At 54.3% G+C, this 22,553-nt stretch overlaps 2 protein-coding genes across 10 annotated transcripts in view; one reads left to right on the forward strand and one right to left on the reverse strand.

The window, feature by feature from the left end:
• Positions 1-328: 328 nt before the first annotated feature.
• On the forward strand, positions 329-8,584 carry ST3GAL2 (ST3 beta-galactoside alpha-2,3-sialyltransferase 2). The gene is made up of 6 exons (XM_026088603.1): positions 329-686; positions 2,659-2,852; positions 6,298-6,477; positions 6,804-6,849; positions 7,286-7,405; positions 8,180-8,584. Exons 1-6 carry the CDS (start codon positions 357-359, stop codon positions 8,351-8,353), a joined length of 1,044 nt encoding a protein of 347 aa, XP_025944388.1. The 5' UTR covers positions 329-356; the 3' UTR covers positions 8,354-8,584.
• A 62-nt stretch (positions 8,585-8,646) lies between these two features.
• Positions 8,647-22,553, reverse strand: part of PDPR (pyruvate dehydrogenase phosphatase regulatory subunit) — a 34,996-nt gene continuing 21,089 nt past the window's right edge. For 5 of the 9 annotated variants that reach the window (XR_003257202.1, XR_003257200.1, XR_003257205.1 and 2 more), the window contains 5 exons: positions 20,699-21,797; positions 13,452-13,603; positions 12,712-12,789; positions 10,872-11,251; positions 8,647-9,902 (listed from right to left, as the gene is read on the reverse strand). Coding sequence is in view for 1 of the 9 variants with exons in the window: in XM_026088587.1 (XP_025944372.1) it covers positions 21,393-21,797 (405 nt within the window). In the remaining 8 variants the exon portion in view is untranslated. The other 4 variants (XR_003257203.1, XR_003257201.1, XR_003257204.1 and 1 more) reach the window with 4 other exon arrangements.

Here is a 22,553-nt window from a genome sequence, read left to right on the forward strand (position 1 = left end):
CGGATGGAAAGCTGCAGCCGCGCAGGTAGGAGCCGGGCACGGGCAGGCCGCCGCGGCCCCCCCCGGCGGCGCCAAACTTCCTCGCTGGCCGCACGCCGGCGCCGCGGCCCTGGCGCCGTTAGCGGGGAAGCCGCGAAAGCCCCRCGGTGATTTCGGGCTCTTTCCTCCTCCAGGGAGCCGGACTGGCTGGCTGACTCCATCGCCGGCCCGCTGTCGGCCGCCCTATGCCCAGCCGCCGCGGAGAGGCCGGAGCGAGCGCCCCGGGGCCCGGCGGGCCGCCGGACGGGCGAGCAGCGCGGGGGCCTCGGTGACGCCCTCCCCGGCCCGGCAGCGTCGTCCCTCCCCGCCGGCCGACCATGAAGTGCTCGCTGCGCTTCTGCTTCCTCTCGACAGCCTTCCTGCTCGTCTTCATCATGTCCCTCCTCTTCACCTACTCCCACCACAGCATCGCCTACCTGGACCCCGGCGGCGTGAGCGGCATCCACCGGGTCAAGCTGGTGCCCGGCTACGCGGGGCTGCAGCGGCTCAGCAAGGGGGGGCTCTACCTGAAGAGCTGCGCCTGCCGCCGGTGCACGGAGGACGCGGGAGCCTCCGAGTGGTTTGACAGCCACTACGACAGCAACATCTCCCCGGTGTGGACCAAGGAGAACATGGACTTGCCGCTGGATGTCCAGAGGTGGTGGATGGTGAGTGAGCGCCGCCGTTGCGTTGCTCGCACTGGCCTGCGAGGACGTGCCCGCCGGCCGGTAGAGCCATGGTGGAGCCCGACGTGCGGCGGCGGTGGCGGCGGGGACGTGGCGAGCCCGGGCGCCTCTCCGGAGAGCCGGGCCGGAGGAGACGCCGCGGGGTGAGGCGTCCCCCGCCGTGGCTGGCGGCAGCCCTCCCTGCGATGAGMGCGGCCACAGGAGCCCGTCTTCCCCTGGGGCTGCCCGCTGGGTCCCACGGTGCCGCCGGAGGGAGACGGGTGTCTCCAAGCCCCCAGGGCTGCATCGAAGCCAGTGGGGACAGGGTGGCCTGGCCCCTTCTCCAACTGCTTCGGGGGGTTGTCTCCATCTCTGCAAGCAGGCTTGGCCCCTCTCTTCTCCTCTCACTCAGCCACAGCTCATCCCATGTGAAACCCCCCAATCGCAAAGAGCAGCGGCGCTGGCTTGGGCCAAAGGGCATCCAGCCCCCGAGGGGTGACCGGTTGCAGGCAGCAAGAAGGGGTTTGAGTGGGTCACAGCCATCTGAGGACGGCCATGGTGAGATGCCACCGTGCTACGGCGCAGGGGAGCCTTTGGGAGGGACCTTCTCGGAGAGCGGGGCTGCTCGGGCCCCCGGCCCGACCCTCGCCATCTCCTCTCCACTCCCCCCTGCTGCGCTTGGTCCACGGGATCACCACGCAGAGCTGGTCCCGGCAGCCCCGGTTCCCTCCTTGTTTGAAAATTCATCCTTCCTCTTGGCAGCTCTTTTTTTTTTTTTTTTTTTCTTTTTCCCCCCTGCCTTGACGGCTGCTGTGCAGGCTCGAAACAGCTTTTGTTTGTCGTGTGGGGGAGGCCCAACATTTTGGATTTTTTATTTTTTTTTTTACACTTGCAGCTTTTTCAGGCTTTTGGCTTGCTCTTCTGGTTGCTTTCCCCTCTGCTGGCAGGAACCCTCGCGCTCTCCTGCCGGAGGCATCGGGGTGGCACCAAAACATAAGCCAACACAGGCTTTTCTTGCTGGAGTTTAGCCTCGGCACAGAGTCCGAGTGCCACTCTCCTGTCCTCAGCCCGCTGTCACCGCACGTTGCCGGAGATGAAGAGCTGGGCAGTAGTGGGGAGGAAGCGTGGTGCGTCCTTCCCTCGCCGCCCGGCCAGTGCTCCCATGCTCCCGAGACTTGCAGCTGGCTTTTTCCAAAGCGCTGGGCTGGGCGAGCCRTGGGGGTGACGTCCCTCGGGCTGCCGGTGCCCTGCAGAGCTCCCTTGCACGCCCCCGCGAGTTGCTCCGTGCCGTGGGAGAGCCGGGCGTTGCCTCTGCCAGGCAGCGGGGTTTCAGCGCGTGGGGGATCTGCAGCAGAGCCAGGATTTTCAGCCCGGCTTCCCCCACCCACGTTGCGGTTTGCTCCTGCCCCAGGCCACTAGTTCCCAGCTGGCAAATCCCAGCATCTCAGCAGCGAGGCCCAACGCGGTGCTGGCGTCCTCCCGGACCAGCGAAGCGGCTCCGTGCTGGCGCTGCTCCGCAATGGCGACCTGGAGGCTTTGGGGAGGAGGAGAGGATGTGCCAAAATACTTTGGGGCACTGTGGCATCCCCTTCATCAGGGTCTTTAGTGCAACATGGAGTGAAAGAGCCTGGTCGTGCTCAGGGGCCACAGGAGAGACCCGAGGGCCTTGCTAAGTCCTCCCCAGCCCACGGGAATGAGCAGGAGGGAGTCCGAGCGCGAGATGGCCTGAAAGCAAGGGTCTCTCTTCATCGCTTCATCTCTTCTTTGCTCACTGCCCAGGCTCTCTTGCCCCAAACACACACATTGGGGGCTATTTCGGGGCACTGTACCTGGCCATGCTTTTCCCAGAGCCAGGGCATCATGCTAAGGTGGCAGCACCTCTGGGGCTGCAGGGTCGGGGAGGGCAGCTCTTTGCACCCTGGGTGCCTCGGTGGCCCTGCCTGACATCCCGCTGCCCTCCTTCTGCCCCCCGCAGATGCTGCAGCCCCAGTTCAAATCCCACAACACCCACGAAGTCCTGAGCAAGCTCTTCCAGATCGTGCCTGGCGAGAACCCGTACAGCTCCCGCGACCCCCGGCGCTGCCGGCGCTGCGCCGTGGTGGGCAACTCGGGCAACCTGCGCAGCTCTGGCTACGGGCAAGAGATCGACGCGCACGACTTCATCATGAGGTGAGGGCTGCGCCGCCGGCGGGGACGGCATGGGAGGAGAGGCAGCGATACCCGGGCCGTAGTGTGTCCCCAGCCCCGCTCCTCTAATCCGGCTGAATGCAAGGGCAGGAGGTGTGCTACCCATACGTGGGCATAGTCCAGCAGTGGTGCAGAAGGAAACCAGCTAGATCACTTAGTGAGATCCTTTCATTTCTTGGCTGTTTGGAGGCAGCAGGAAGGGAGCAAGGAGCACAGGTTTCCTTGGCCAGGGCCATCTCTCCCCAGGAAGGCTGTGACAGCAGCACGTGGCACTGGCGGGGTGCACTGTGATCCTACCTTCTGGACGGGGTGCCCTTCTCCGCCTGGTCCTTGAGCCCGTGCGAGGTGCCTGAGCTGCTCGTCCCGATTTGGCGTTGGAGTTGTCTGGGTTCCTGGCGGGAGCTGCGGCAGTGGGGCGCGCTGCTGCTGAAGTGGGCCAGCTCCTGGGAGTGCCGTGATGCCCCCGGCCAGGAGCAGCTGGCTTGCACGTGGTGAAGGGGGCCATGCCACCCGCCCAGCAGTCGTCGGCTGCAGGGAAGAAATAAAGCCAGACGTCCTTACGTGGTCTGACTGAGGACCCTCCTACCATGCAAAGCCCTCCCAGAGCATCGCGGTTAGGACACGCATCTCTAGGTGGGTCGTGGCCTGGCCCCTGCCTCAGTTTCCCTGCTGCTCTCACAGGGTAGCAGCGCGGGGCCACCCCGGTCCTCCCGTGGAAGAGCAGTGCTGGGCAGCCTCCCGTGACCCCTCCTGTAAGCACACAAGCCACCCCTGTGACCTGAATTGCTGCTCGTGGCGTGGCTGTGCCTGCTGGCAGCCCCAGCCCCGCGCACCGCTCGCTGTGCCACTCCCCTGGGCTCGGCAGCACTGTTGCTGTAGGATCCCTCCCACGCTTCCCAAAATAAAACCGTGTGCCAGTTTTGTGCGATGGCATCTCCTGCTCCCTTCCAGGCTCAGTGTGGGATTGTCAGAGTCTTCCAAGCCCCAAGCGTACTAATGCTCAGGCAGGAGCATGCTCCGAAATCACAGCCCCGTCAGAAAAACATGCAGAAAGGGGAGCTTGTTCCCACCTCTCAGGAGCCTCAGCGGCTCTTCAACCTGAGCAGGCTTTCTGGCAGGGTTCCCCTTACCCTGGCAGCTGCAGACCTGGCTTTACTAGGCGGGAGCAGTGATGCTAGCAGGCTTCATGCTGAAACAGCCGGTGCTGATCCCCCTTGCTGCGCAGCCCAGCAGTGTCTGTGGACTTCCTGCAAGGCTCTGGCCCTGCCCTTCACCGAAAAAATTGATGTCCCAAGCTGGACATCAGTGCCTGGTGCCTGCCCTGAGACACCTCCTGTTTCAAAGATGGAGGAGGTACTAGTCTGGGTTAATGCCAGCGCAGCGCGAGGTGCTCCTTTGCGGCTGTGCCTCGGAGGCCATCTGCCCAGCCCCTTCTTTGATGTGACAGTCAAGAGACGTGGGAACTTGTTCTGGTGCCTTACGCTGCGACCAGCGTGCGCAGGCCCTGCTGGGGAAAGGACGGTGCAAGGAGCCTGCAACACGGACCTCTGCTGACACCAAAATCTGCTGTGGCCCAGCTTCTCACACCAAGCCATCCAGCTCGCTCCAGTGCCAATGCTGCCCCACAGTGGCTCCAACAGCGAAAGGTAGCTTGAAATCGGAATTGGAGACGGGATGAGGGGAAGGAGCCTGGTCCTGGGAGCCTGCCACGTCCCCTAGGCTGGTGGAGAGGGCTGTCTGGCTCTTGCTCCAAGCGACTGAACGATGGAGGAAACCCTTTTATCAGCTCATGACCCCCTGCRCATCAGCCATCTGGGTAGTGCTCCTTGACTGCATTCAACGGCTTGTACCTGACACACATCCATCTCTGAGGAAAGACGTCCCTGCACAGCCCCACCGAGATGCAACAGCCTGGCCGTTYGTCACCTGCAGTCTCTGAAAAACGTGCCTCTTCCCAGCTTGGCTTTGGTGCAGGCTGAGGTTGCTTGTGCTGCCTTCCCTCCCTAGATTAAAAAGCCCTCCAGCATTTGTATTTTTTTTCCCATGGAGGCTTCTATGCACAGCCACTTCTCCGTTGTTTTGGTGAGCTCTATTAAACTCTACATTTCTCACTGCTGGGCACAAGTGCCAGSCCTTAGATTATTTTTATGACTTTCTTGCAACTTTTGAGTTGCTGAATGTCCTTTTTTTTTCTTTAGAAGTCTAGCCCTCAAGTGCAGCGCAGTTCTTCTGGTGTCTGGTTCACCAGCGCCATTCCCAAGCAAAACCCAAGATCTTTCCTAGAGCATGTCAGTGGGGCCCTGCCCCACAGCTGGATAACTTCTGCCCCTTGACACGGGTCACCCTGTGTCCTGTATCCTGACCTGTCTCTCTGCCACCCCGTCTTCCTTGAGACAGTGTGCAGTACAGGATCACTGGCCTTCCTAATGCATCTACCGTCATCCCGTTCCCATTTCTGTTGTCAAGCCAGATGCAGGTCATTGCTCCCGCCCTCCCTGCAATGAAACACGAGCTGTCTCACGGTGTCCTGCAGTTTCCCCGGTATTCTGCTATTCGTTAAAAATTCTCATCAGCAGAGCTCCTGGGTCTGAGCCGCCTAGACCTGCTGACTTTAAATATTTATCTCTTGTAGCTGCTCTGACATCCTCCTTCCTTGCTAATGGGCTAGAAAGCACTTCAGTGCACCTGGGTGGGAATCATAAATCATCTTGCTGCTTCCTAAACACAGAGCAGAGACTGARTGTGTCTCCATGCTGGTATTAGTACCAATTTTGCCACCTCCAGCTCATGAGAGGTCCGTGTCATGGCTGAGGTTTCTTTTGTTCCTAAAACTTTCACGCGCGATTGAAAAGCCGGTGCCTGGAAATACAGCACAAGCCTGGTTTGAAATGGGAGCTGCTTAGAAAAAAACCTGAATGAGATGTGAAGAACTGAGGCACAACTGAGTATAAATTTGTATACGCAGATGTGATTTTTTTTTTTCCCCATTACTCAGCTGCACTGAGGAGGGAGGGTAGTAAAAAGTGCTGCGTCTGCTCGTTTCCATGCGAGCGCTTGTGGCGGCTGCGAAGGTAAGTCCGGTGCAGCAGACCATCCCCGGGGAYGGTGGCACACACAGAAGCAGCCCTGGGCTTTGAACCTACCTCAGGGTTGAGCTCTCTCGCTGCCTGCGATGCCCCATCGCTTTGCAGCTGTGACACAGAGACAYGGGGTGCCCCGAGCGTTGCAAGCGGTGTGCAGATCGCGCCCAGCTCCCGCCTGGGGCAACGCAGGGAGGTTTTCTTGCGCCTCTAAAAGAGGGCTGGGGTGGAAAACAGATGTGAAGGCAAGGGGCTGCTGCTGCCGCCATGCGTGGATGGTCCCCGTTGATTTCCCATGCCCAGGTCCTCCACCTTGGTGTCTGCCACGTACCTGACTCTCTCCCCAGGATGAACCAGGCCCCCACGGTGGGGTTCGAAGGCGATGTGGGGAGTCGGACCACTCATCACTTCATGTACCCGGAGAGTGCCAAGAACCTGCCTGCCAACGTCAGCTTTGTGCTGGTGCCCTTCAAAACCCTGGACCTGCTCTGGATTGCCAGTGCCCTCTCCACTGGCCAGATCAGATTGTAAGTACCTGGCAAGGCTCGGGGCAGCAACAGCCCCAGCTGGCTGAGGATTTTCATGGTGTCTGCCTCTATATGGTCCCTGTGTTAGATCAGGCAGGCAGCACTGTCTAGTGGCCATGTAGCTTCTTCCACTGGCTCACCAAGCTGGGAGCAATGAATATTCATCGCTGGGGCTTCGGCTGGGGCTTGGCTGGTTTCTCTCCCTTCCTTTCCCACAGGAACATCTGAGCACCTGAACCGAAGCGTCTCCCTTCTCTTGTTAGCTTGGGTTGGGGTTGCGGTAGACTTGCGTCCCAAAGGAGATAACCTGCCTCTGCTTTTTTCAGCACGTACGCACCCGTGAAGCCCTTTCTGCGGGTGGACAAAGAAAAGGTAAGGCCAGCTCCACAGGCTCTTCTCTTCTGCCGTGCCAGCAGCCTGGGGTGGGAAAGCCCCAGGGGAGCATCCTGCCCGTTGCCTCCTCCCCAGATGAGCCCCACTGCTTGGGGCTGTTCCCCAGGAACCACGGCTGCCCAGGCTGCCAGGCCGGCACAAGCCTGCTTTTCTCCACGGCTTTTCCTTGTGTGGAGAAGCTTTGCAGAAGTAGCTGCATCTTCCCCTTGGGTTCCCACAAACTTCTTGGCTCTCCTTCCTGAGCTGCTGGCTTTGGAAGGGAGGGTGGAGCTGGGCTGGCCCAGCGGCCAGGGCCTTCCCTAGGGAGGACAGGCTGGGGGTGGCCAGGGACAGTGTCCTGGACTGTTCCATTAGTCTGTGCCTCACGCAATGCTCATGCACTGCTCTGGAGCCTAACTTCAGCCTGTCCTCCTAGGTGCAGATCTACAACCCTGCCTTCTTCAAGTACATCCATGACCGCTGGACGGAGCACCACGGGCGATACCCCTCCACCGGCATGCTGGTGCTCTTCTTCGCGCTCCACGTCTGCGACGAGGTGGGTCACGGTGTGGTGACCTGAGCCATGGGGCGTATGCCATGGAGCTCCTCGGTGTGCTCCCTTCCCAGATGTTCACCATCCTGCATGCTGTGCCGGGGGGGGGCGGGTGTGCAGGCCAGGAGGGGCTGCAAGATCCYGGCCAGGATCCTGGGCCATGGCATTGCTAAGGTCACCTTGAGTGTACCAGGCTCGCCCTTGCCGCGGTGGCCTGCTTTGGAGGGGTGGGTTTGCTCTGGACACGTGCTGCGGCTGCTCCCTCCAGGGCCCATCACCTTGGCTTTGCTCGCCGATTGAGACCCTCTGAGCTGTTTCCTGGAGCTCCTCTGTAACTGCAGCACCCGGGCCCTTGCCTTGGGGCACCCACAGCTCTGGCCGGTCAGCCCCAGGCAAGGGGCGAGCTCCGGCTCTGCTGTTGCACCCATCTTGCAGGGCTAAGGAGGGAGGCGGCATTGGCTGTGGGGCAGAATTAGAGCAGGGTCGCTTGTTTGCAGGGTCCGTTTGCCTAAAAGCATGGCGATGGGCAGCCTGTGAATATCTTTAAAGCTTMGGCGGTATCCAGGAAGGCCGTGCGGGGGAAACCGCCTGTTCGGCTCCCGCGGTACAGTGCCAAATCCTGCCCCCACACYGAAGCGGATGCTCGTCCGGCAACCAGCATCAGGCTTTAGCAAGCRGATCGCCCGCGAGGTGCCCTTGCCCGGTCAGCCGGGCTCCCGGCGCCCGCCGGGCTGGCAGGGCTGCGCGTGGCTGACCGTCCCTCCTTGCCGCCGGCAGGTGAACGTCTTCGGGTTCGGCGCTGACAGCCGAGGCAACTGGCACCACTACTGGGAGAACAACCGCTACGCCGGCGAGTTCAGGAAGACTGGGGTGCACGACGCCGACTTCGAGGCTCACATCATCGACATGCTGGCCAAAACCAGCAAGATCGAGGTTTACCGGGGCAACTGAGGGGCCTGACAACTGCGAGTCCTCCAGCTTGCCTTTGCCAATCAGGTTTCCGTGGCGCGGGGGAGCTCCCGCGGCCGCCTGCCCTGGCGAGGGCAGAGGGTGAATCTTGCCGTGGCATCCTCAAGCGATCACCGGGAGTGCAAGGATCGGCAGCGTGGCCCCTGCATGGCCCCGGGCGATGGAGCTGCCCCGCAGGGTATTTGGTGCCTCCAGCCAATCAGGTTCTGAGCTAAAAAGGAGACCTTTTTTTTTTTTTTTTTTAATTAATATTATTATTAAGAAACCTGTTTCAGCCGAGAAGGATTTACAAACACAATCAGTGACTGACTGGACGGCGGGAGCGTCCGACTTGCATCTCTTTACAGTCAAACCAAATGCTGCTCTTTTTAAAACAAGAACAAAACGAAACCCGGCGACTTTGGGGAAACTCCAAGCAATCGTGTCCCGGGACAAGGTAGAAAGGACGTCTGAACAATCAGTTTTCCCCTCTCCGATGGCACAGTCTCGCAACGCAACGACATTAGTGTCTTACGGACGCCAGCGCTGGCTGACCCGAGGAAAGGGGCTGAGTTATTTAACCCCGCGTGCTGCTGCTGAGCTCACGGAGACCTTCTCCGGTTCTGCGTGGTTCTTGAGCACAAGTGTGGCAGCAGCTGGCTTCATTCTTCCTGTGTTTTGATTCTTTTTTCCCCCCCTTGGGCAGTCGCAGCGGCTTTCCTAGAGGAAGCCTCCCGTTGTACAATCAGGTCCCAGCAATGTCTGTATGCGCAGTTGCAATCATGTGGCCCCGGCGCTGGAAGAGGTGGGAAGCGGGGGGCTGGACTCTCATGGCCTGTTTGCATTGGACTGTTGGGAGCCTGCCGAGGAGAATCTGGGATTCGGATACTCCTGCGTGTCGAGAGGGCAAAGTCGGCTCAGCGAAGAGCTGGCCACCAGCTCCAAGCCACTGCTCCGCTGCAGACTGGTGTCTGCTGGCGTGAGCGAGTGTTTGCAGCCGGGGGGTACCTGCCTCCTGGGAGGGAAGGAGAGGAACCGGGAGAGATGCTGCTTCGGGGTGGCATCTCCTTCTCCTGCCAGAAGTGGGACGGGCACTCCCTTGTCCAAGGATTGACTTGATGGTAGGACGGGTTTAGAGGGAAACCATGCAAAAGGCAGCTAAAATCCCACAGAAGCCGTAGCCCGATCCCTCCAGCCAACCTCTGCAGAGCCCGCTTCTGATTTATGGCAATCTTGAGGTTCGAAGGAGAGGCAGGGAGCCCGGCCACAGCAGCCGTGGCAAGCCAGGGCGCGAGAGCGATGGCTCCGGATCGGGTCCCGCATGCCTGTGCCGTGAGCGGGGCCAGCGCAACGTGGGGTCGGGCTTACCGTCTCCAGGCTGCTGCGGTTCCTCGTCCCCGCAGAGGCAGCCGGGCCAGCGAGCGCGAGCTGCCCACAGGCACCGGGGGATGCTACTGCGGGATGCAGGATGCACCAGCTGTGGGATGTGAGAGGCGACGGCGGGGACAGGACCCGCTGGGGGCACAGGCTGCGGGCTGGGGCTGGCCTTCGTCTGCGCGGCAAGGGAAGGAGGAGAAAAAAAGTTACTTTTCCTTTTGCTTTTGGAATGGAAAAAACAGATTAGAGATAGCTTTAGTGGGTGAATGAAACGTGCTTTTGTTTTTGTTTTGTTATAAACGGACAGCTCTGTTGAGAAGCTGAAATCCCAAAGTCTTTGCTCCATTTTTAATCATGGACGACTTGCAGGATTGGACTTGTGGGTGTTGGTCCAGGCTGTGGTGAGGTTTGTGGAAAAGACTCCCTGGCTGCACTGCGGGAAGGAGCAGCAGAGGCACTTTGGCTCTTTTACAGCAGCGTTTTACAGCCGCGTCCCTGACTTTCCCAGTCTCCGGGACCAGCGCTGCTGTCCCCACATATGGGCTGGGGTCGGCTGGGCCCGTGTTTGAAGCCTAGGGGGGCGCAGGCAGAGGTGGCAGGTCCTGGCAGCAGGCGCAGGCAGGAGGGAGGCAGAGCCTGGGGCCAGGCTGCAGGTCCAGCCTCTGCCTGGGAGGGCCAGGGGTGAGATGCAGGGGGAAACTGCCTCCCTAGAGATGTGATTAAAAACACTTTTTTGGGGGTCAATCAGTCAGTTTTCAGAGATGCTGGAAGGTTCAATAAGAAGGCAATCATGGCAAATGGGATCGAACGGAAATAGCCTGCACCTCTATCGTGGCCGGGTCTCTCCCGGAGAGGGACCCGCAGCTGGGGACGTGAGGCGATGGTGATCCTCTGCTTGGGCTGGGTGAACCCCAGGGGTGCCTGGCACGGCAGCGCTGCTGCTGGGGCAAAGCCAGCGCTGTCCAGAGCGGACTGCCCTGGCATGGGAGGCTGCTGCCGCCGGTGGGGCTGAGGGTTGCCGGAGAAAGCCCTGCCTGGCCCCCAGCTCCTTGTTGCAATAGTTATTTAAGGAACAAGCACCATAGTTTTCTGGGCTTGAGGTTTTTTTCTTTTTGTATCTGGCTTTTCTGTAACCACCTCTTACCTGTCTCACTGGTTTGGTTTGTTTTTTCAGTATTTTTTTCCCTTTTCTGAGTTTTCTCTCTGCAATCATGAAACACAAGCATTCGGGTCGCTTAGAGCAGGCACTGAGCATCCCCTGGGCTGGGGACCTTTGTCTTTTCTTTTTCTGTCCACAGGGCTTTAAATCCACAAGTTTCTTGGAAGGTTTTTAGTCAAAGAGGTTCTGTGATGCTCTGTGGCCGGCTGCCCCTGCCTGGTGCCGGCCGTGCGGACAAGAGCAGACCAGCTCGGGAGAAGGGCTGGCGGGATGGTCAACCCTCAACGCAGTCCTTGCTCCCCTGGCTTGTCACCCTGGGACTCAGAGGCTGGTTATTCCGAGGTTATTCCTGGTCTCCACCTGTCCTGTTTTTTTTTTAGGAGAAGAAAAACAAAAAAAACAAAAACATGAGCAACAACGAGTGCCTTGACCATCTCCTGTCGGCTACGCTGGACTGGGCCCGCTCCCCACGCTGGCTCTGGGCCRGTTTGCCCTGCAAGCGTGGGGTGTAGGTGTTGGTCTGATTTATCTGGCAGTCGTATCTGCTTCCTTCCTTATCCCCGTGCTGCTGGGCTGGATGTTAGCTGGAAATTGCTGCTGGGGGGGGGGGTGACAAAAAAGCACCTTCTTTGCTTCTTCGGTGGAGACGTGGCTAGAGCAGGCGTGCTGCAGGGAACAGCTGGCTGGGAAGGATGAATCCAGCTGCTGAGGTTTGACAAGGCTGGGCCTGCTCTGCCTGAGCTGAGCAGGGCTAGGCCAGACAATCATGGGCCGGTAGGAGGCACGGGGTGCCAAACGCGGGCCGGGCCGKGCCGTGCCCAGCACCCGGCGAAGAGCAGGCCCTCGCAGACAGCATTTTTCAGCTACCTTCCTTCCCACCCCCCCTTTTTTTTTTTTAAAAACTGTCCTGCTACAAGGACTCGCAACCACTTCTGTTTCTTTGGCAGAGTGGCCAACGAACACACGCACGAGCATGCTGCAAGGCCTGCGGGGAGGGGGCCGCGGGCGCTTTGCCTACGAGTACCACTGTACTGTACATAGAGGAGATGTAGGCAGAGGCTACGGGCAAGGCGTGCGGGGTGGGAGAAGGGGCAAGCGCCGGCGCCCGGGGTCAGCCAGGCCTCCCCGCCGGCCGTCGCGCCGGTTCCCCATCCCTGGCCTCTCTCGCCATCAGCTTCCAGGGGTTGGGTCGGGCTCGGGCGTACCCCGGGCAGGGGCCGCTGGCTCTCTGGCCGACGAGCCGGGACCCCCAGGCCGCAGGGCTGCCCGGCCTTGCCCACCCCGCAGAGGCGGAGCGGTGGCGCTCACCGCGCCGGCGCTGGCACCTGGCGTGGCGGGAGAAACCGAGCGTTGGGGTCATCTTTGTTGCGTGGTGCCATGCTGGGGGAGGGRGACCAGTGCTCTGACCTAGGGCTAGGAGCAGCTGGGTGGCTTTTCCCATAGCCTCTGTCTACATGGGTACTTCTGCACACAACTGTCTTAAAACAACTTTTTTTTTAGTCAATAAAAACCATGCATCAGAGCTGCGCTGTGCTTTCCTTCTGGGGCGGGGGGGAGCCCAGCTGTGCAGGCTCCACCTTGCTGTCACCTCCAGGACACTACGCACTCACCAGCGCCTTTTGGGAGCTGGCAGTGTCGGTTTGTCTTGTCCCCTAGACGTCCCCCAGGGGGTTGCCGGGGCTGGGGGGAGCAGGAAAGATGCCAGGCATCAGCCAAGGACTGTGATTAACTCCCCCGGGAGCCCAGGACCTGTGCCCAGCGGCAGAGCCCTGACAAAACCCATCCTGCCAAAGCCTGTGGCCTCGGCCGCGTGTTCGGGTGATACCTGGGCACCGATGCTGCTGCTCGCCTGGGCCTGCTCTGCATCAGTGTCCGGCACGGCCCTCCTGGCCCTCTTCAGTGCCTGAAAAAGAGGAGGAGGCATTTGCAGGGCACAGGACAAAGGCAGCTGGCACCAACCCCAATCTCCCTGTCCCAAGGACATCGACCTGCAGCTGAGTGGGCTTGCGTCCATCCTCAGTCCACTTTCCAGGGCAGAGACGTGTGGAGGGACAAGAGCCATCCCACATCTCCGCTGGGAGCCAGACTTTAGCATTTGTCTTTTCACTGGCTCAGAAGCAGTTTTGGAGATTTTTCTCTGGGGCTTTTGGGTGCTGTAGCAGCTTCCCTGGTGGGAGCAGAGGTCTGGCACAGAGCTGACCCCAGATGCTGCCACCGTCACCCCCGGCCGAGGGAGCTGACGCAGCTTCCCGCAACCCAGGCTCCCAGCACAAAGCGGGCTAAAGCTGAGGTCAGGGTGTCGCAGTGAACTGAGCCCCCTCCCCGGCTCCCAGCCTGCTTCCTACTGGAGCTGTGGTCATCTGGTAGCACCAGCCATGTCCTGAGCTGCCCTTTGCTAGGGACCATCTCTTGGCCAGCAAGCTCTTGAAGTGTCTCAGCTTGCGTTTTGGTTAGGGATCCTCAAATGCCCAGTCCTGACCCTATCCGGATGGGATAGACGGTCTTCAGAGGTCCCTTCCAACCTCAGTGATCATGACTTGCCTCGTGGTGGCAAAGGGTGCTCACATTTCAGTGTGGAGGGTCCAGCAGGTACGTGCCATGTCCATCTCCAGAGGGTTTGCTCCAGCTGAGCCCTGGCAGAGGGCAACAGCCTTCTCCAGTAACAGATCTGCTTCAGGAGCTGTGGAATGGGCAGAGAGAAAGGGAACAGGGCTCTCCTGCCAAGGAAAGCCACTCGTCACCTCGAGAGGGGCTGAAACCCCGCAGTGAGATGCAGAGGTGGTCCCAGCCCACCACGCTCAGCCTGCCCAAGGCCCCAAGCCCACAGAGCCCATGCCCCCGAGCCCCAGAACGGCACGTGTGAGCTCAGGGTAGGACTTGGACAAACTCTTGGAGGACAGTGCCAAGCGGGTATGACAGCCTGGATGCTGCTGAAGTGGGTCTTTGCTCCCAAGCCTCCTCTGGGAGAACAGTGTCAGCCAGGAGGCTTATACTAGTTATTGCCTCCTGAGATACAGCAGAGCCTAAGCTTGCTGCAGCGATCATGGCAGGTACTGGGGGGCAGGGAGACCTGGTTTCAGTGCCGCAGACGGGAGCTGAATCACACACGTATGGGAGGACAGTGTTGAAGTTCTCCCTTTTCACCCCACCACTGATTCACCAGGCTGAAAGAAAGAAGTTTTGAAAGGAGATGCAGGCAGAGAGACCGAGCAGAGCCAAGGCTTGCTCCACCTCCCAGGTCACACTGTTAACGGCTGGAGCAGGGAGCCTGCGACAGGCCCAGCATCCCTACAGAAAACCATCCAGACGACCACACGGTTTGGATCCCGATACACAAGGCTCTTGAGTAACAAATTGCCAGTCAAATTCCAGCAGCAAGAGTAGTTAAAATGCCTCTTTATTAATATACAAACCTAGCAACATTGAAGCCAACCAAAAATATTAAATGAAATAAAGCATGATATAAATACAGCATATATAATAACATGGCCTCAGCGGACAGCAGCGAGCTCACCCTTATTTGTGCGCTTGGAAACAATTGTCCATGTCCCCTCCCCAAAATCAAAGCAGCTTCTGTCTCTCCCATAAACCCCTTCCAGTTCAAACCCAACAGAAGTAACGCTACTGCTCCTCACAAAGGCAGACTACGCGGCGCAATATTGTACACTTGAACATTTCTTCGATCCCAAAGTTCAAACAGATTAAAAACCATCACTGCATTGCTCAAAATGATCTGTTGGTGTTTGCTTGCCGAGACCCTGCAAGGGGAGAGGGAGATGTTTGCAGTGGATGGGGAAACATGTTACTGAAGTTGTTCCTTGCTCTGTCCCCTCTCAGTTACATCAATTGCACAACATTCACAAGCGTAAGGCACTAGAAAATACTTTCACAGGTTCAAACTCCAGTTGTTCTTAAAATTTATGCTGTAGAATATTTTAGAAGTCCTCCCAGCCCTTCAAAATCAATTCTCAGGAGACTACTAAAAGCATGAAAGGACTTTGGGCAAACAAAATTAAGGTGCATCTGATACTCAAAGTATCAGCTGAGAAGGGCYGTCCAGCGCTGCATGCAGTTCGCAAGTTGGCAGTCTCTGCTCAGGAGACTACCAACCTGCGTTGGACACCTGTCAAAGAACGGGAAGCACCTCTCCCACGTAACTTGGGTCTCCTCCAAAACCGGCGGCGATGGCAGCGGGAGCTGTCACACATGCACAGCCAGGAACAGAACAGAAAGTGGCAAAAGAAAGCAGGCTGTCTTAAGAAGAGCAGCAAGGAATTGATCTGGGCCACATCTTGCCAACAGGGGTTGTCCCAAACTGTTAGCGAAGAGCCACAAAACGTTATCATCATTCGGCTGCCTGGAGGCAGGAGGCAGTATGCTCCGTAACACAAGTATGCCTGCGGGCCCCAAGTGCAGCTCGCACCATTTGCCTTGCAGAAGGTCATACACGATCGGATACCTGCCCTGCTATAATTCTGGCCATAAGAGATGCAAGAGAATCAACAACTCTAGGGAAATTCATCTGCCTCAGATTACACTGCTGCTGTGGGTATAAAGGTATAAGTGTAACTTGTCCCACTGTGGGAAAGCCAGACTTGGGCCTTACGCAGGGAAAACTATTTGCAGCATGGAAGAAAGCCCAACTGTGCCACAGAGAAAGGCTGAAGTTTAGGACTTTTGTATCTGCAAAGAAAATGGAATCAATCACTAGTTGGGCTGGCCAACAACTCCGAGTAGCTGCTAAACTTGTCGCAGCAGCAGGCATCAAGCATCTGTGTGGGAAGATCAGTTGTTATCAGTATGAACAAATTAATAAATACGAAGGTGAACACCTTTCTTAAGTTATAATTGCCCACTCCTCTTCCTGAAGGTATCTTACTTTTGGAACAAAGCTGAGTTTGTCATACCTGCAAAGAAGTGGCATGTTTTATACCATCACTCAAAAGCAAACCTGACATTAGCCATACGAAAGAGTTTTAAAACAAAAAGGAGATAAGAAGTCTCAGAGTCATCTGAACAAACACTAAGGGCAACACAAAAAGATCCCCACTGCTGAAAAAGCCTCAGCTCCCCCATTTGCCGACTCAGGTCTGCAAACGTTAGCTAATACAGTAAAGAAAGCATTCAAGCAGAGAATTTTGTTTCCTTTAATGCAATGAGACACTCATACTCTAAACCAACCAGGGCTTCTTCCTTTAAACAAAGGATAAAACCCACTACAGCATGAGCAGTATGCTGAATAAATACATTTCTGGAAAAAAAGGGAACATGTGTCAGCACAAACAGCTGCACAGGCACAGAAACGGTGTGTTTAAACGGGGTCTCCCAACTGATTTATTTCAGGTCAAGACAAATTCCAGTCTGCAGATGAGCAACGTACTGGAAAATTAGCTTCCACTCTCCCCAGTATGTTCTCAAAAATATCTGCTGACATTTGTATCTGCTCTGCACGTTCAGAATACAGACCTTCAGTAAGAAATCAAATGGCACACACGATCAGTGCACAAATACCTAACCTAAGCTTTAAGGCATTTACAAATATTTAAAGTTCTTCCTCCCTCAAATGCAAAGACTGCTCTTGCTGAGGGTTAAAAGCACACTACAATTACAATGTTTAAGAAAAGTTTAAAGTGCAAAGAAAATTTCCAAATGCCTTTTCGAGACAGCTTGAAGTGTTCTGATGACATTAACCCCTTCCCCCCCCATCCCTGCTTCCTGCCTCCATGTTTTGTTTTGTTTTTTAAAAACCCTAGCAATGGCTTAAGGAAAAGGTAGTTTAAAACAGAAATACATCCCAAACTGGGCTAAAATTAACCTGACCAGGTACTATAATAAAATCATTTGGTACGACAAATATGAAGATTATGAACTTTCTGCTCACCTTTACCAGTGGTTAAGCATTCTGTTTTAAAATAAGAAAGATTCAGGTGTTTGCAAGCAACCTTCTTTTTCAAACAAGGAAACCACCTTGCTTGTAAAGTTCTGCACAAAAAGCAGACATTTTGGGTAAAGTGGGATGGAAGCTGAAGGCTAGCTCTGGGCATGCAACTGTCGATGCCGTACCTTTGCAGTTGGACACTACTTGCAAGAACGTGCCAGAGAGACAAGTGCTTCAAGCAATCTACTGCACAAACYCACCACTACCTCCAGTTTGGCCTGATTACTTTCATCTGAATGAAAAGTGATAGTGGGAAACTTATGTTGGAAAACAAGCGCCGCTGTCATTCTTGTTTCCTAGATAACACTGTCCTGATTCCATCTACAATCATAGCTATTGCTCAGTGTGTGTCCAGCACTAAGTCTGCAGAGCTTTGCAGAGAAACATGCGCCCTGAGCTGGAAATCGTGGTTGGTAATCTCTCCGAGACTGGTCTCAAGTGGTTGAGGATGAGTAATGGACAAAGGATGCAACTGCAATCATGCCTCTCCTTCCATCTCACCTCAGCTGGTCTCCATCCCCCTGCCTGCTTCTACTTGGCCGTGCCCTGCTCTCAGGGGGGCAAAAGGAATTAATGTGCTCAACTGGCAGACGAAGGACATTAGAAAGGTGTTAAGGACAGCAGGAAAATATCAGCACAAGAAGGAAGGGCTGAAAAATGGAAGCGTGGCCTATACAACAGAAGGGGAAGGGAACAGAATGAAAAGGTTGAGGCTGTTAAGAAGATCTCTTTTTGGCACCCCAGAGGCCTCTCTTACTGTGCCTGCACAGCTGGAGAGGCTGCATGGTGGACCGAATCAAGTAACTGATATGATTAACAGAATTTCCAGGTAACTTTTCACCTCGACCAGGTCTCAGTCCAGCTTCCCGCACAATGAGTTCTGCAGGCACCGGGAAAGAGGTTTGCAGGGTAAAGCAGCTCGGAGCAGGGGCTGCTGGAATGGGTGACAGCAGCCACAAATCCATGTGGGAGTCAGGACACTGGTATCTGCAGCATCCAAAAGCTGAAGAGCTTCAACTTGACACAAAGAGACAGATTTAGAGCAAACCTGGCTCAGATGATGAAGCACTAGGTAGAATGAAGAGGGGAACCTTGCTCACAAGAGGATTTACAGCAGCACGGGTTGGAATTAAGTGGTGTTACAGGAAAAGCAACAAGGGCTAAGACAGCTTGAACGCTACAGTAGGAAGGAGGAACGCAAGCTTGTACCAAGACTTTGAGATGAAGTGAGAACCTTCCCTCCTTGCCACAAAATAAAAAGAAGAAACTGTCCCCTAAGTCATATCAAATCTGCACACTGGGAGTCAGCACAGAGAAAACATGAAGAAACTAAGTCTGGCAAAGTTAGATGCGAAAATCGCTGTAATACACCCTCCTGAAACAGAAAACATCATTCCTAAATAGACGGCTTTAATTTTATCCTCAGATCATTAAATATGAACAATAAAGTCCTTCTCTAATACAGATTTTACTCAAATCCTTCAGCACCCACTCAAGGAATCGACAAAATACGACAGCTTAGGGAGGGATGTAACATTACATGAGTTATGTGAGGAACTAATAGGCACCCATAAATTAGGAAAAACAAGGAATACAACTGTTTGCAACTTAAATGATACTTCAGGAACAAATGGCTGTTACGGGACAGCGTGCTGCTAACTTTTCAGTTTGGTCTTAACTAGTCAYAACCCTCCAGAGAACAAACTGAACGGTTTAAGCTAAGATCTCTCTCCAGTAGCTGCATTAAGTACTTTAGTTCGCCTCAGATATACACTTTATTTTCTCCTGAAGAACTATCATGCCTCACCAATGACAACAAATGACCAATAAACTCTAATCTGAAGGGCTGCTCTAAGACACATCCTAAGGGTCAAGTATAAAACTCTTTCTTTGCTCTATCACCTCTTTCCCTGGATAAGGAAGGCAGAGCAATGTCCCATGTAAGAAGCTGAGAGAGGAGAATGGACAAGTATTTCTGAGGGACCTCGTGCATTATTCCCACATCACATGCTGGTAGAGTAGAGGCCCTCTTTGGTACACATACCAAAATAGTGGGATTATAACATCTAGGAGGAAGGACAGCAAAAAAGTGATTCTGGATTTTAACTTGTTCTTAGACGCCTTAGGAGGCTTTAGTTTAAACAGGGCATTAATCCTGATATGCCAGGCAACAATTCAATTCAGACAGCAGTAATAGAGGAATTTGGAAGAAATGACAATCAAGCTGAATCTCCACCTTCCATAGTCATGTGGTCATCTCTTTCCCGTGAGATCTCAAACAGCTATCCTGCTACAGTCACTGCATTTCAAAGGGAGGGGAATTTTTACAAATCAGTTTGAAAACAAGTTTGAAATCCTTAAAGATGACACACACTGCACAGGAATCCACTATTTACAGAGGAGAGCACGCTCAAAGAAGTGACATCCATGTTCAACGCACTGCATCTCCTGTCACCACACGCTTGAATCCTTAATTCTCTCTTCCTCTTACACCCCCTTCCCAGGTCTCCATTCCTTGGTTTCACAGCTTCTGTATCACACTCCATGGGGGAGCTTGTTCTGACAACCTATTATAAGGCGTAAAGGTTTTGGACTTTCATCTTTTCTGCCTTGAAAGCCATCCAACCCCCTTTGTATGCTAAGAACATCTAGCTCATAAGTATTGCATACTGACAGATCAAAGACTCAGCTCAAGGCACGATGTGAAGCAACTAAAACAGTAGAAAACAAACTTTATACAACAAGAATCTGGCAACGTCTTGGGCACTGATCTGCTCACATTTACCTTACTGATGCTCACCCATTCAGTGGAAAAGGAAGTGTCCAAAAAAGGTTCTAGATCACAGAGGAAAGAGCTCCCGTGGCTGACAGGGCAGACACCAGTGCAAGGCTGAACTCTAGACAGAAAGATGTCAGCTATGACAGGAGGAGAAAGACTGGGAAGAATAAGCAGGTGCCAGAGGCAGGGAAAATGTTCAAAAGATCTCTTCCAAGTAAATAAAGAGAATCTTTGCTTTTGATTGAGCTCACAATGGGAAGAGGGAAAAGGAAAAAGAGAGGTAAATCTGTGCAATACAATTTGCCTTCCCCTCCACTTCTTTGCCATTTGCCATCAGTGTTTCAATCAGGGCATGTTTTGACACCTTGAGAAGGGGTGAATCCCAACTGCACAGTCTGAAGCATACTCTACGAGCATGATGGCAAAGAGCTTTGCTGAAGGAAAGCAATTTAAAATCCCGCTTCTATCCTCAGGGCCTGGCACATAAACTTACTCCCTTCAGCTGAGGTATCACCAAGACAGAGAAATAAGGAGTGTGACAGATTTGAGGGGAGAAACAGGAGACAATTTCCTTGAGTCCTGCAGGAGTTACTGAGATGCTTTTTCACTCCCAGAAAAAGCACAGTGTTTCTTGCAATATTATCAGCACCACAGGTGAGACAAATGCTGGGTCTTTTGCTCTAATTTCAAAATAGCCACAGTCAGCTGAAAACACAAGATGTTGTTCCCCCCTGCGGCTCAAGTTCCCCAAACTAACACAAGTTTTATACGAAACTTGCGTTTGCTGCATGAACCTTGCCAGACAGGCTTGACCAGGTCACATAAACAACAGAGAGTGAAAGAGAATCCACAAAGAGACAGTACACCACACAGCTGAAACCGAAACAGCGTTTCGACAGTGCTATTAACATTAAAGACTAACATCTGGCCTTGTTAGAAATAAGTCCTTCTGCTAATAAAAACTCCAGAAATCCCCTTCCTTTATAGAAGTAAGACACACATGTTGATCTTCAGTTACGTTTATAGAAAGCCATTTAGTTTCAGGGACCCCCCACAAAAAACCCAATCTGAACAGTAACAACAAAAAAAACTTACCAGCACTACCGTCACCTCAATGACCTGATGATTAACTCTATTTGACTCCCTGTTAGCGAAAAAACGATGGGCAAACGGGGGCAGTGACAGGCCGGAACGTACCAAGACCTGTCTCTTCGCTGCTGCTCGCGCAATGCTATGTCTTGTGCCAGTGAGGTAGCTGATCGTTCTATTGCTGTGTGTGCCAATGCACTGACCCCTCTACAAAGTGACATGTGGAGAGCAAGGTGAAGTCACACGGAGTTCAGCCAAGGGGACAGGAAACCTGAACCACAGGCAGCAAATGCCTGCTGTTTCAAGCCTTCCACCAGAGAAGAGACAGAAAGGGCGCAGTCCTCAGGCGTTCACCTGAACCCTTCCCATCACCGTAAGGCTAGGGTCTCTGGTGTTCACTCCTACACAGGCTTCCCACTGTATGCTCCCGTAGACTTCTCGGTGCATGCTCAACACTGCCCGTCATCCACCGGGGCATGGGGAAGCCTGGCAAGCGAAGGGTTGAAGGGGGGAGACATAGGGCAAAGGGCTGAGAAAGCTTGAAAATTAAAAGTTCTAAAATGTACAAAATGTAACACACTGGAAAAGTTTAAAAATTGCAAGACAAGAAAGGAGATGAAAGAAATATGGGATGAGGAGAGGGACTGAAAGATGATGGCAGAAGACTCCAGCTTGGGAAAAGGAGTGGGTCTAGTCAGCATTACTCCCTCTGGTAGCCACTCAGTTCCATCTCATCCTTGCGGCGACGGTGCGTAAAGAGGGAGCTGAAGGGGTAAAGCTTGGCTTTGGCCTGGAAGCGCTGTCCAGCAATGTCGATCTCGTACTCGCCCTGGTTGATGAAGTCAGTTGTCACCACCAGCTCTTCTCCTGTTTTCTCATCAAAGTGCTGCACAAAGCCAAGGCAGACATGGCGCTCCAGAGTGTAGCTGTAGGCACTGCTGGTGGTCTTGCCCACGTAGTGGCCATTGCGGAAAATGGGCTCCCCCCACCAGGGCCAGAGGTCCATATCTGTGTCATGGTCCTCAAGAATGAACATGGTAAAGCGCTTGTACACACCATTCTGCTTCTGCTCTAACAATGCTTCCTGGCCAATGAACTCCATTCCCTGTGGAGAGAAGGAAGCATCTGCTGATGAAAGGAACATGAACTGTAGCAGCTGCTGCTGATTGACACAAGGTAACTTAAGCTTGGAATTCATGCTTTCTCAAGACAGGCTGCTTCTGTATGCAAGAAACCCAGCTCAGACAGAGGTTTTCCAGCCATGCTTATTGTTCCAGATGCTAAATTGTATTAAAAGATACCAAAATATATTTTTGAAGTGGGCCTTTAAAAAATTCACTTTAGTTTTCACCACATTACTGGCTCCAGAAGCATACTATGTTTTAAAAATTAGAGGAAAACAGTAATAGTGTATGAAATTTGTATCCCTAACCATTAAATTTTCTTCTCTAAATTATCTGATGCAAGCAATTGCTTTGGCCGGTGCAAAGATGCGAGAATGAAGAAAATAAGCAAGTAAGAGAGATGGCACCTGCCAACACAAATAAGCAGGATACAACTCCACGTTGCTCTGTGTTTTAGTAAAAATAGAGAATTGCTACCCGTGGTGCCTACTCTCGTATGTTTTTGACTTCATCAAATGCCACTTGGTGCACAAGCTGGCTTTTGCTCCATCAAATTGGGGAAACAGCTGGAAGAACCAGGAACTCTGAGCACTTACAAGCTGAACAGCACTCTCCACTCTGCCGAGCTTTCTGCACATCAGCAACACAGAACATGTTACACAGCACGGAAACGTGTGCTGCAGAAGTGGCACAAGAAGCAGGAAGACAATGTTTTTGCTATTTCTAGCATCTTTATA

This window comes from Apteryx rowi, unplaced genomic scaffold (assembly GCF_003343035.1).
Source record: "Apteryx rowi isolate R43461 unplaced genomic scaffold, aptRow1 scaffold_776, whole genome shotgun sequence".
Classification (NCBI taxonomy): Eukaryota; Metazoa; Chordata; class Aves; order Apterygiformes; family Apterygidae; genus Apteryx; species Apteryx rowi.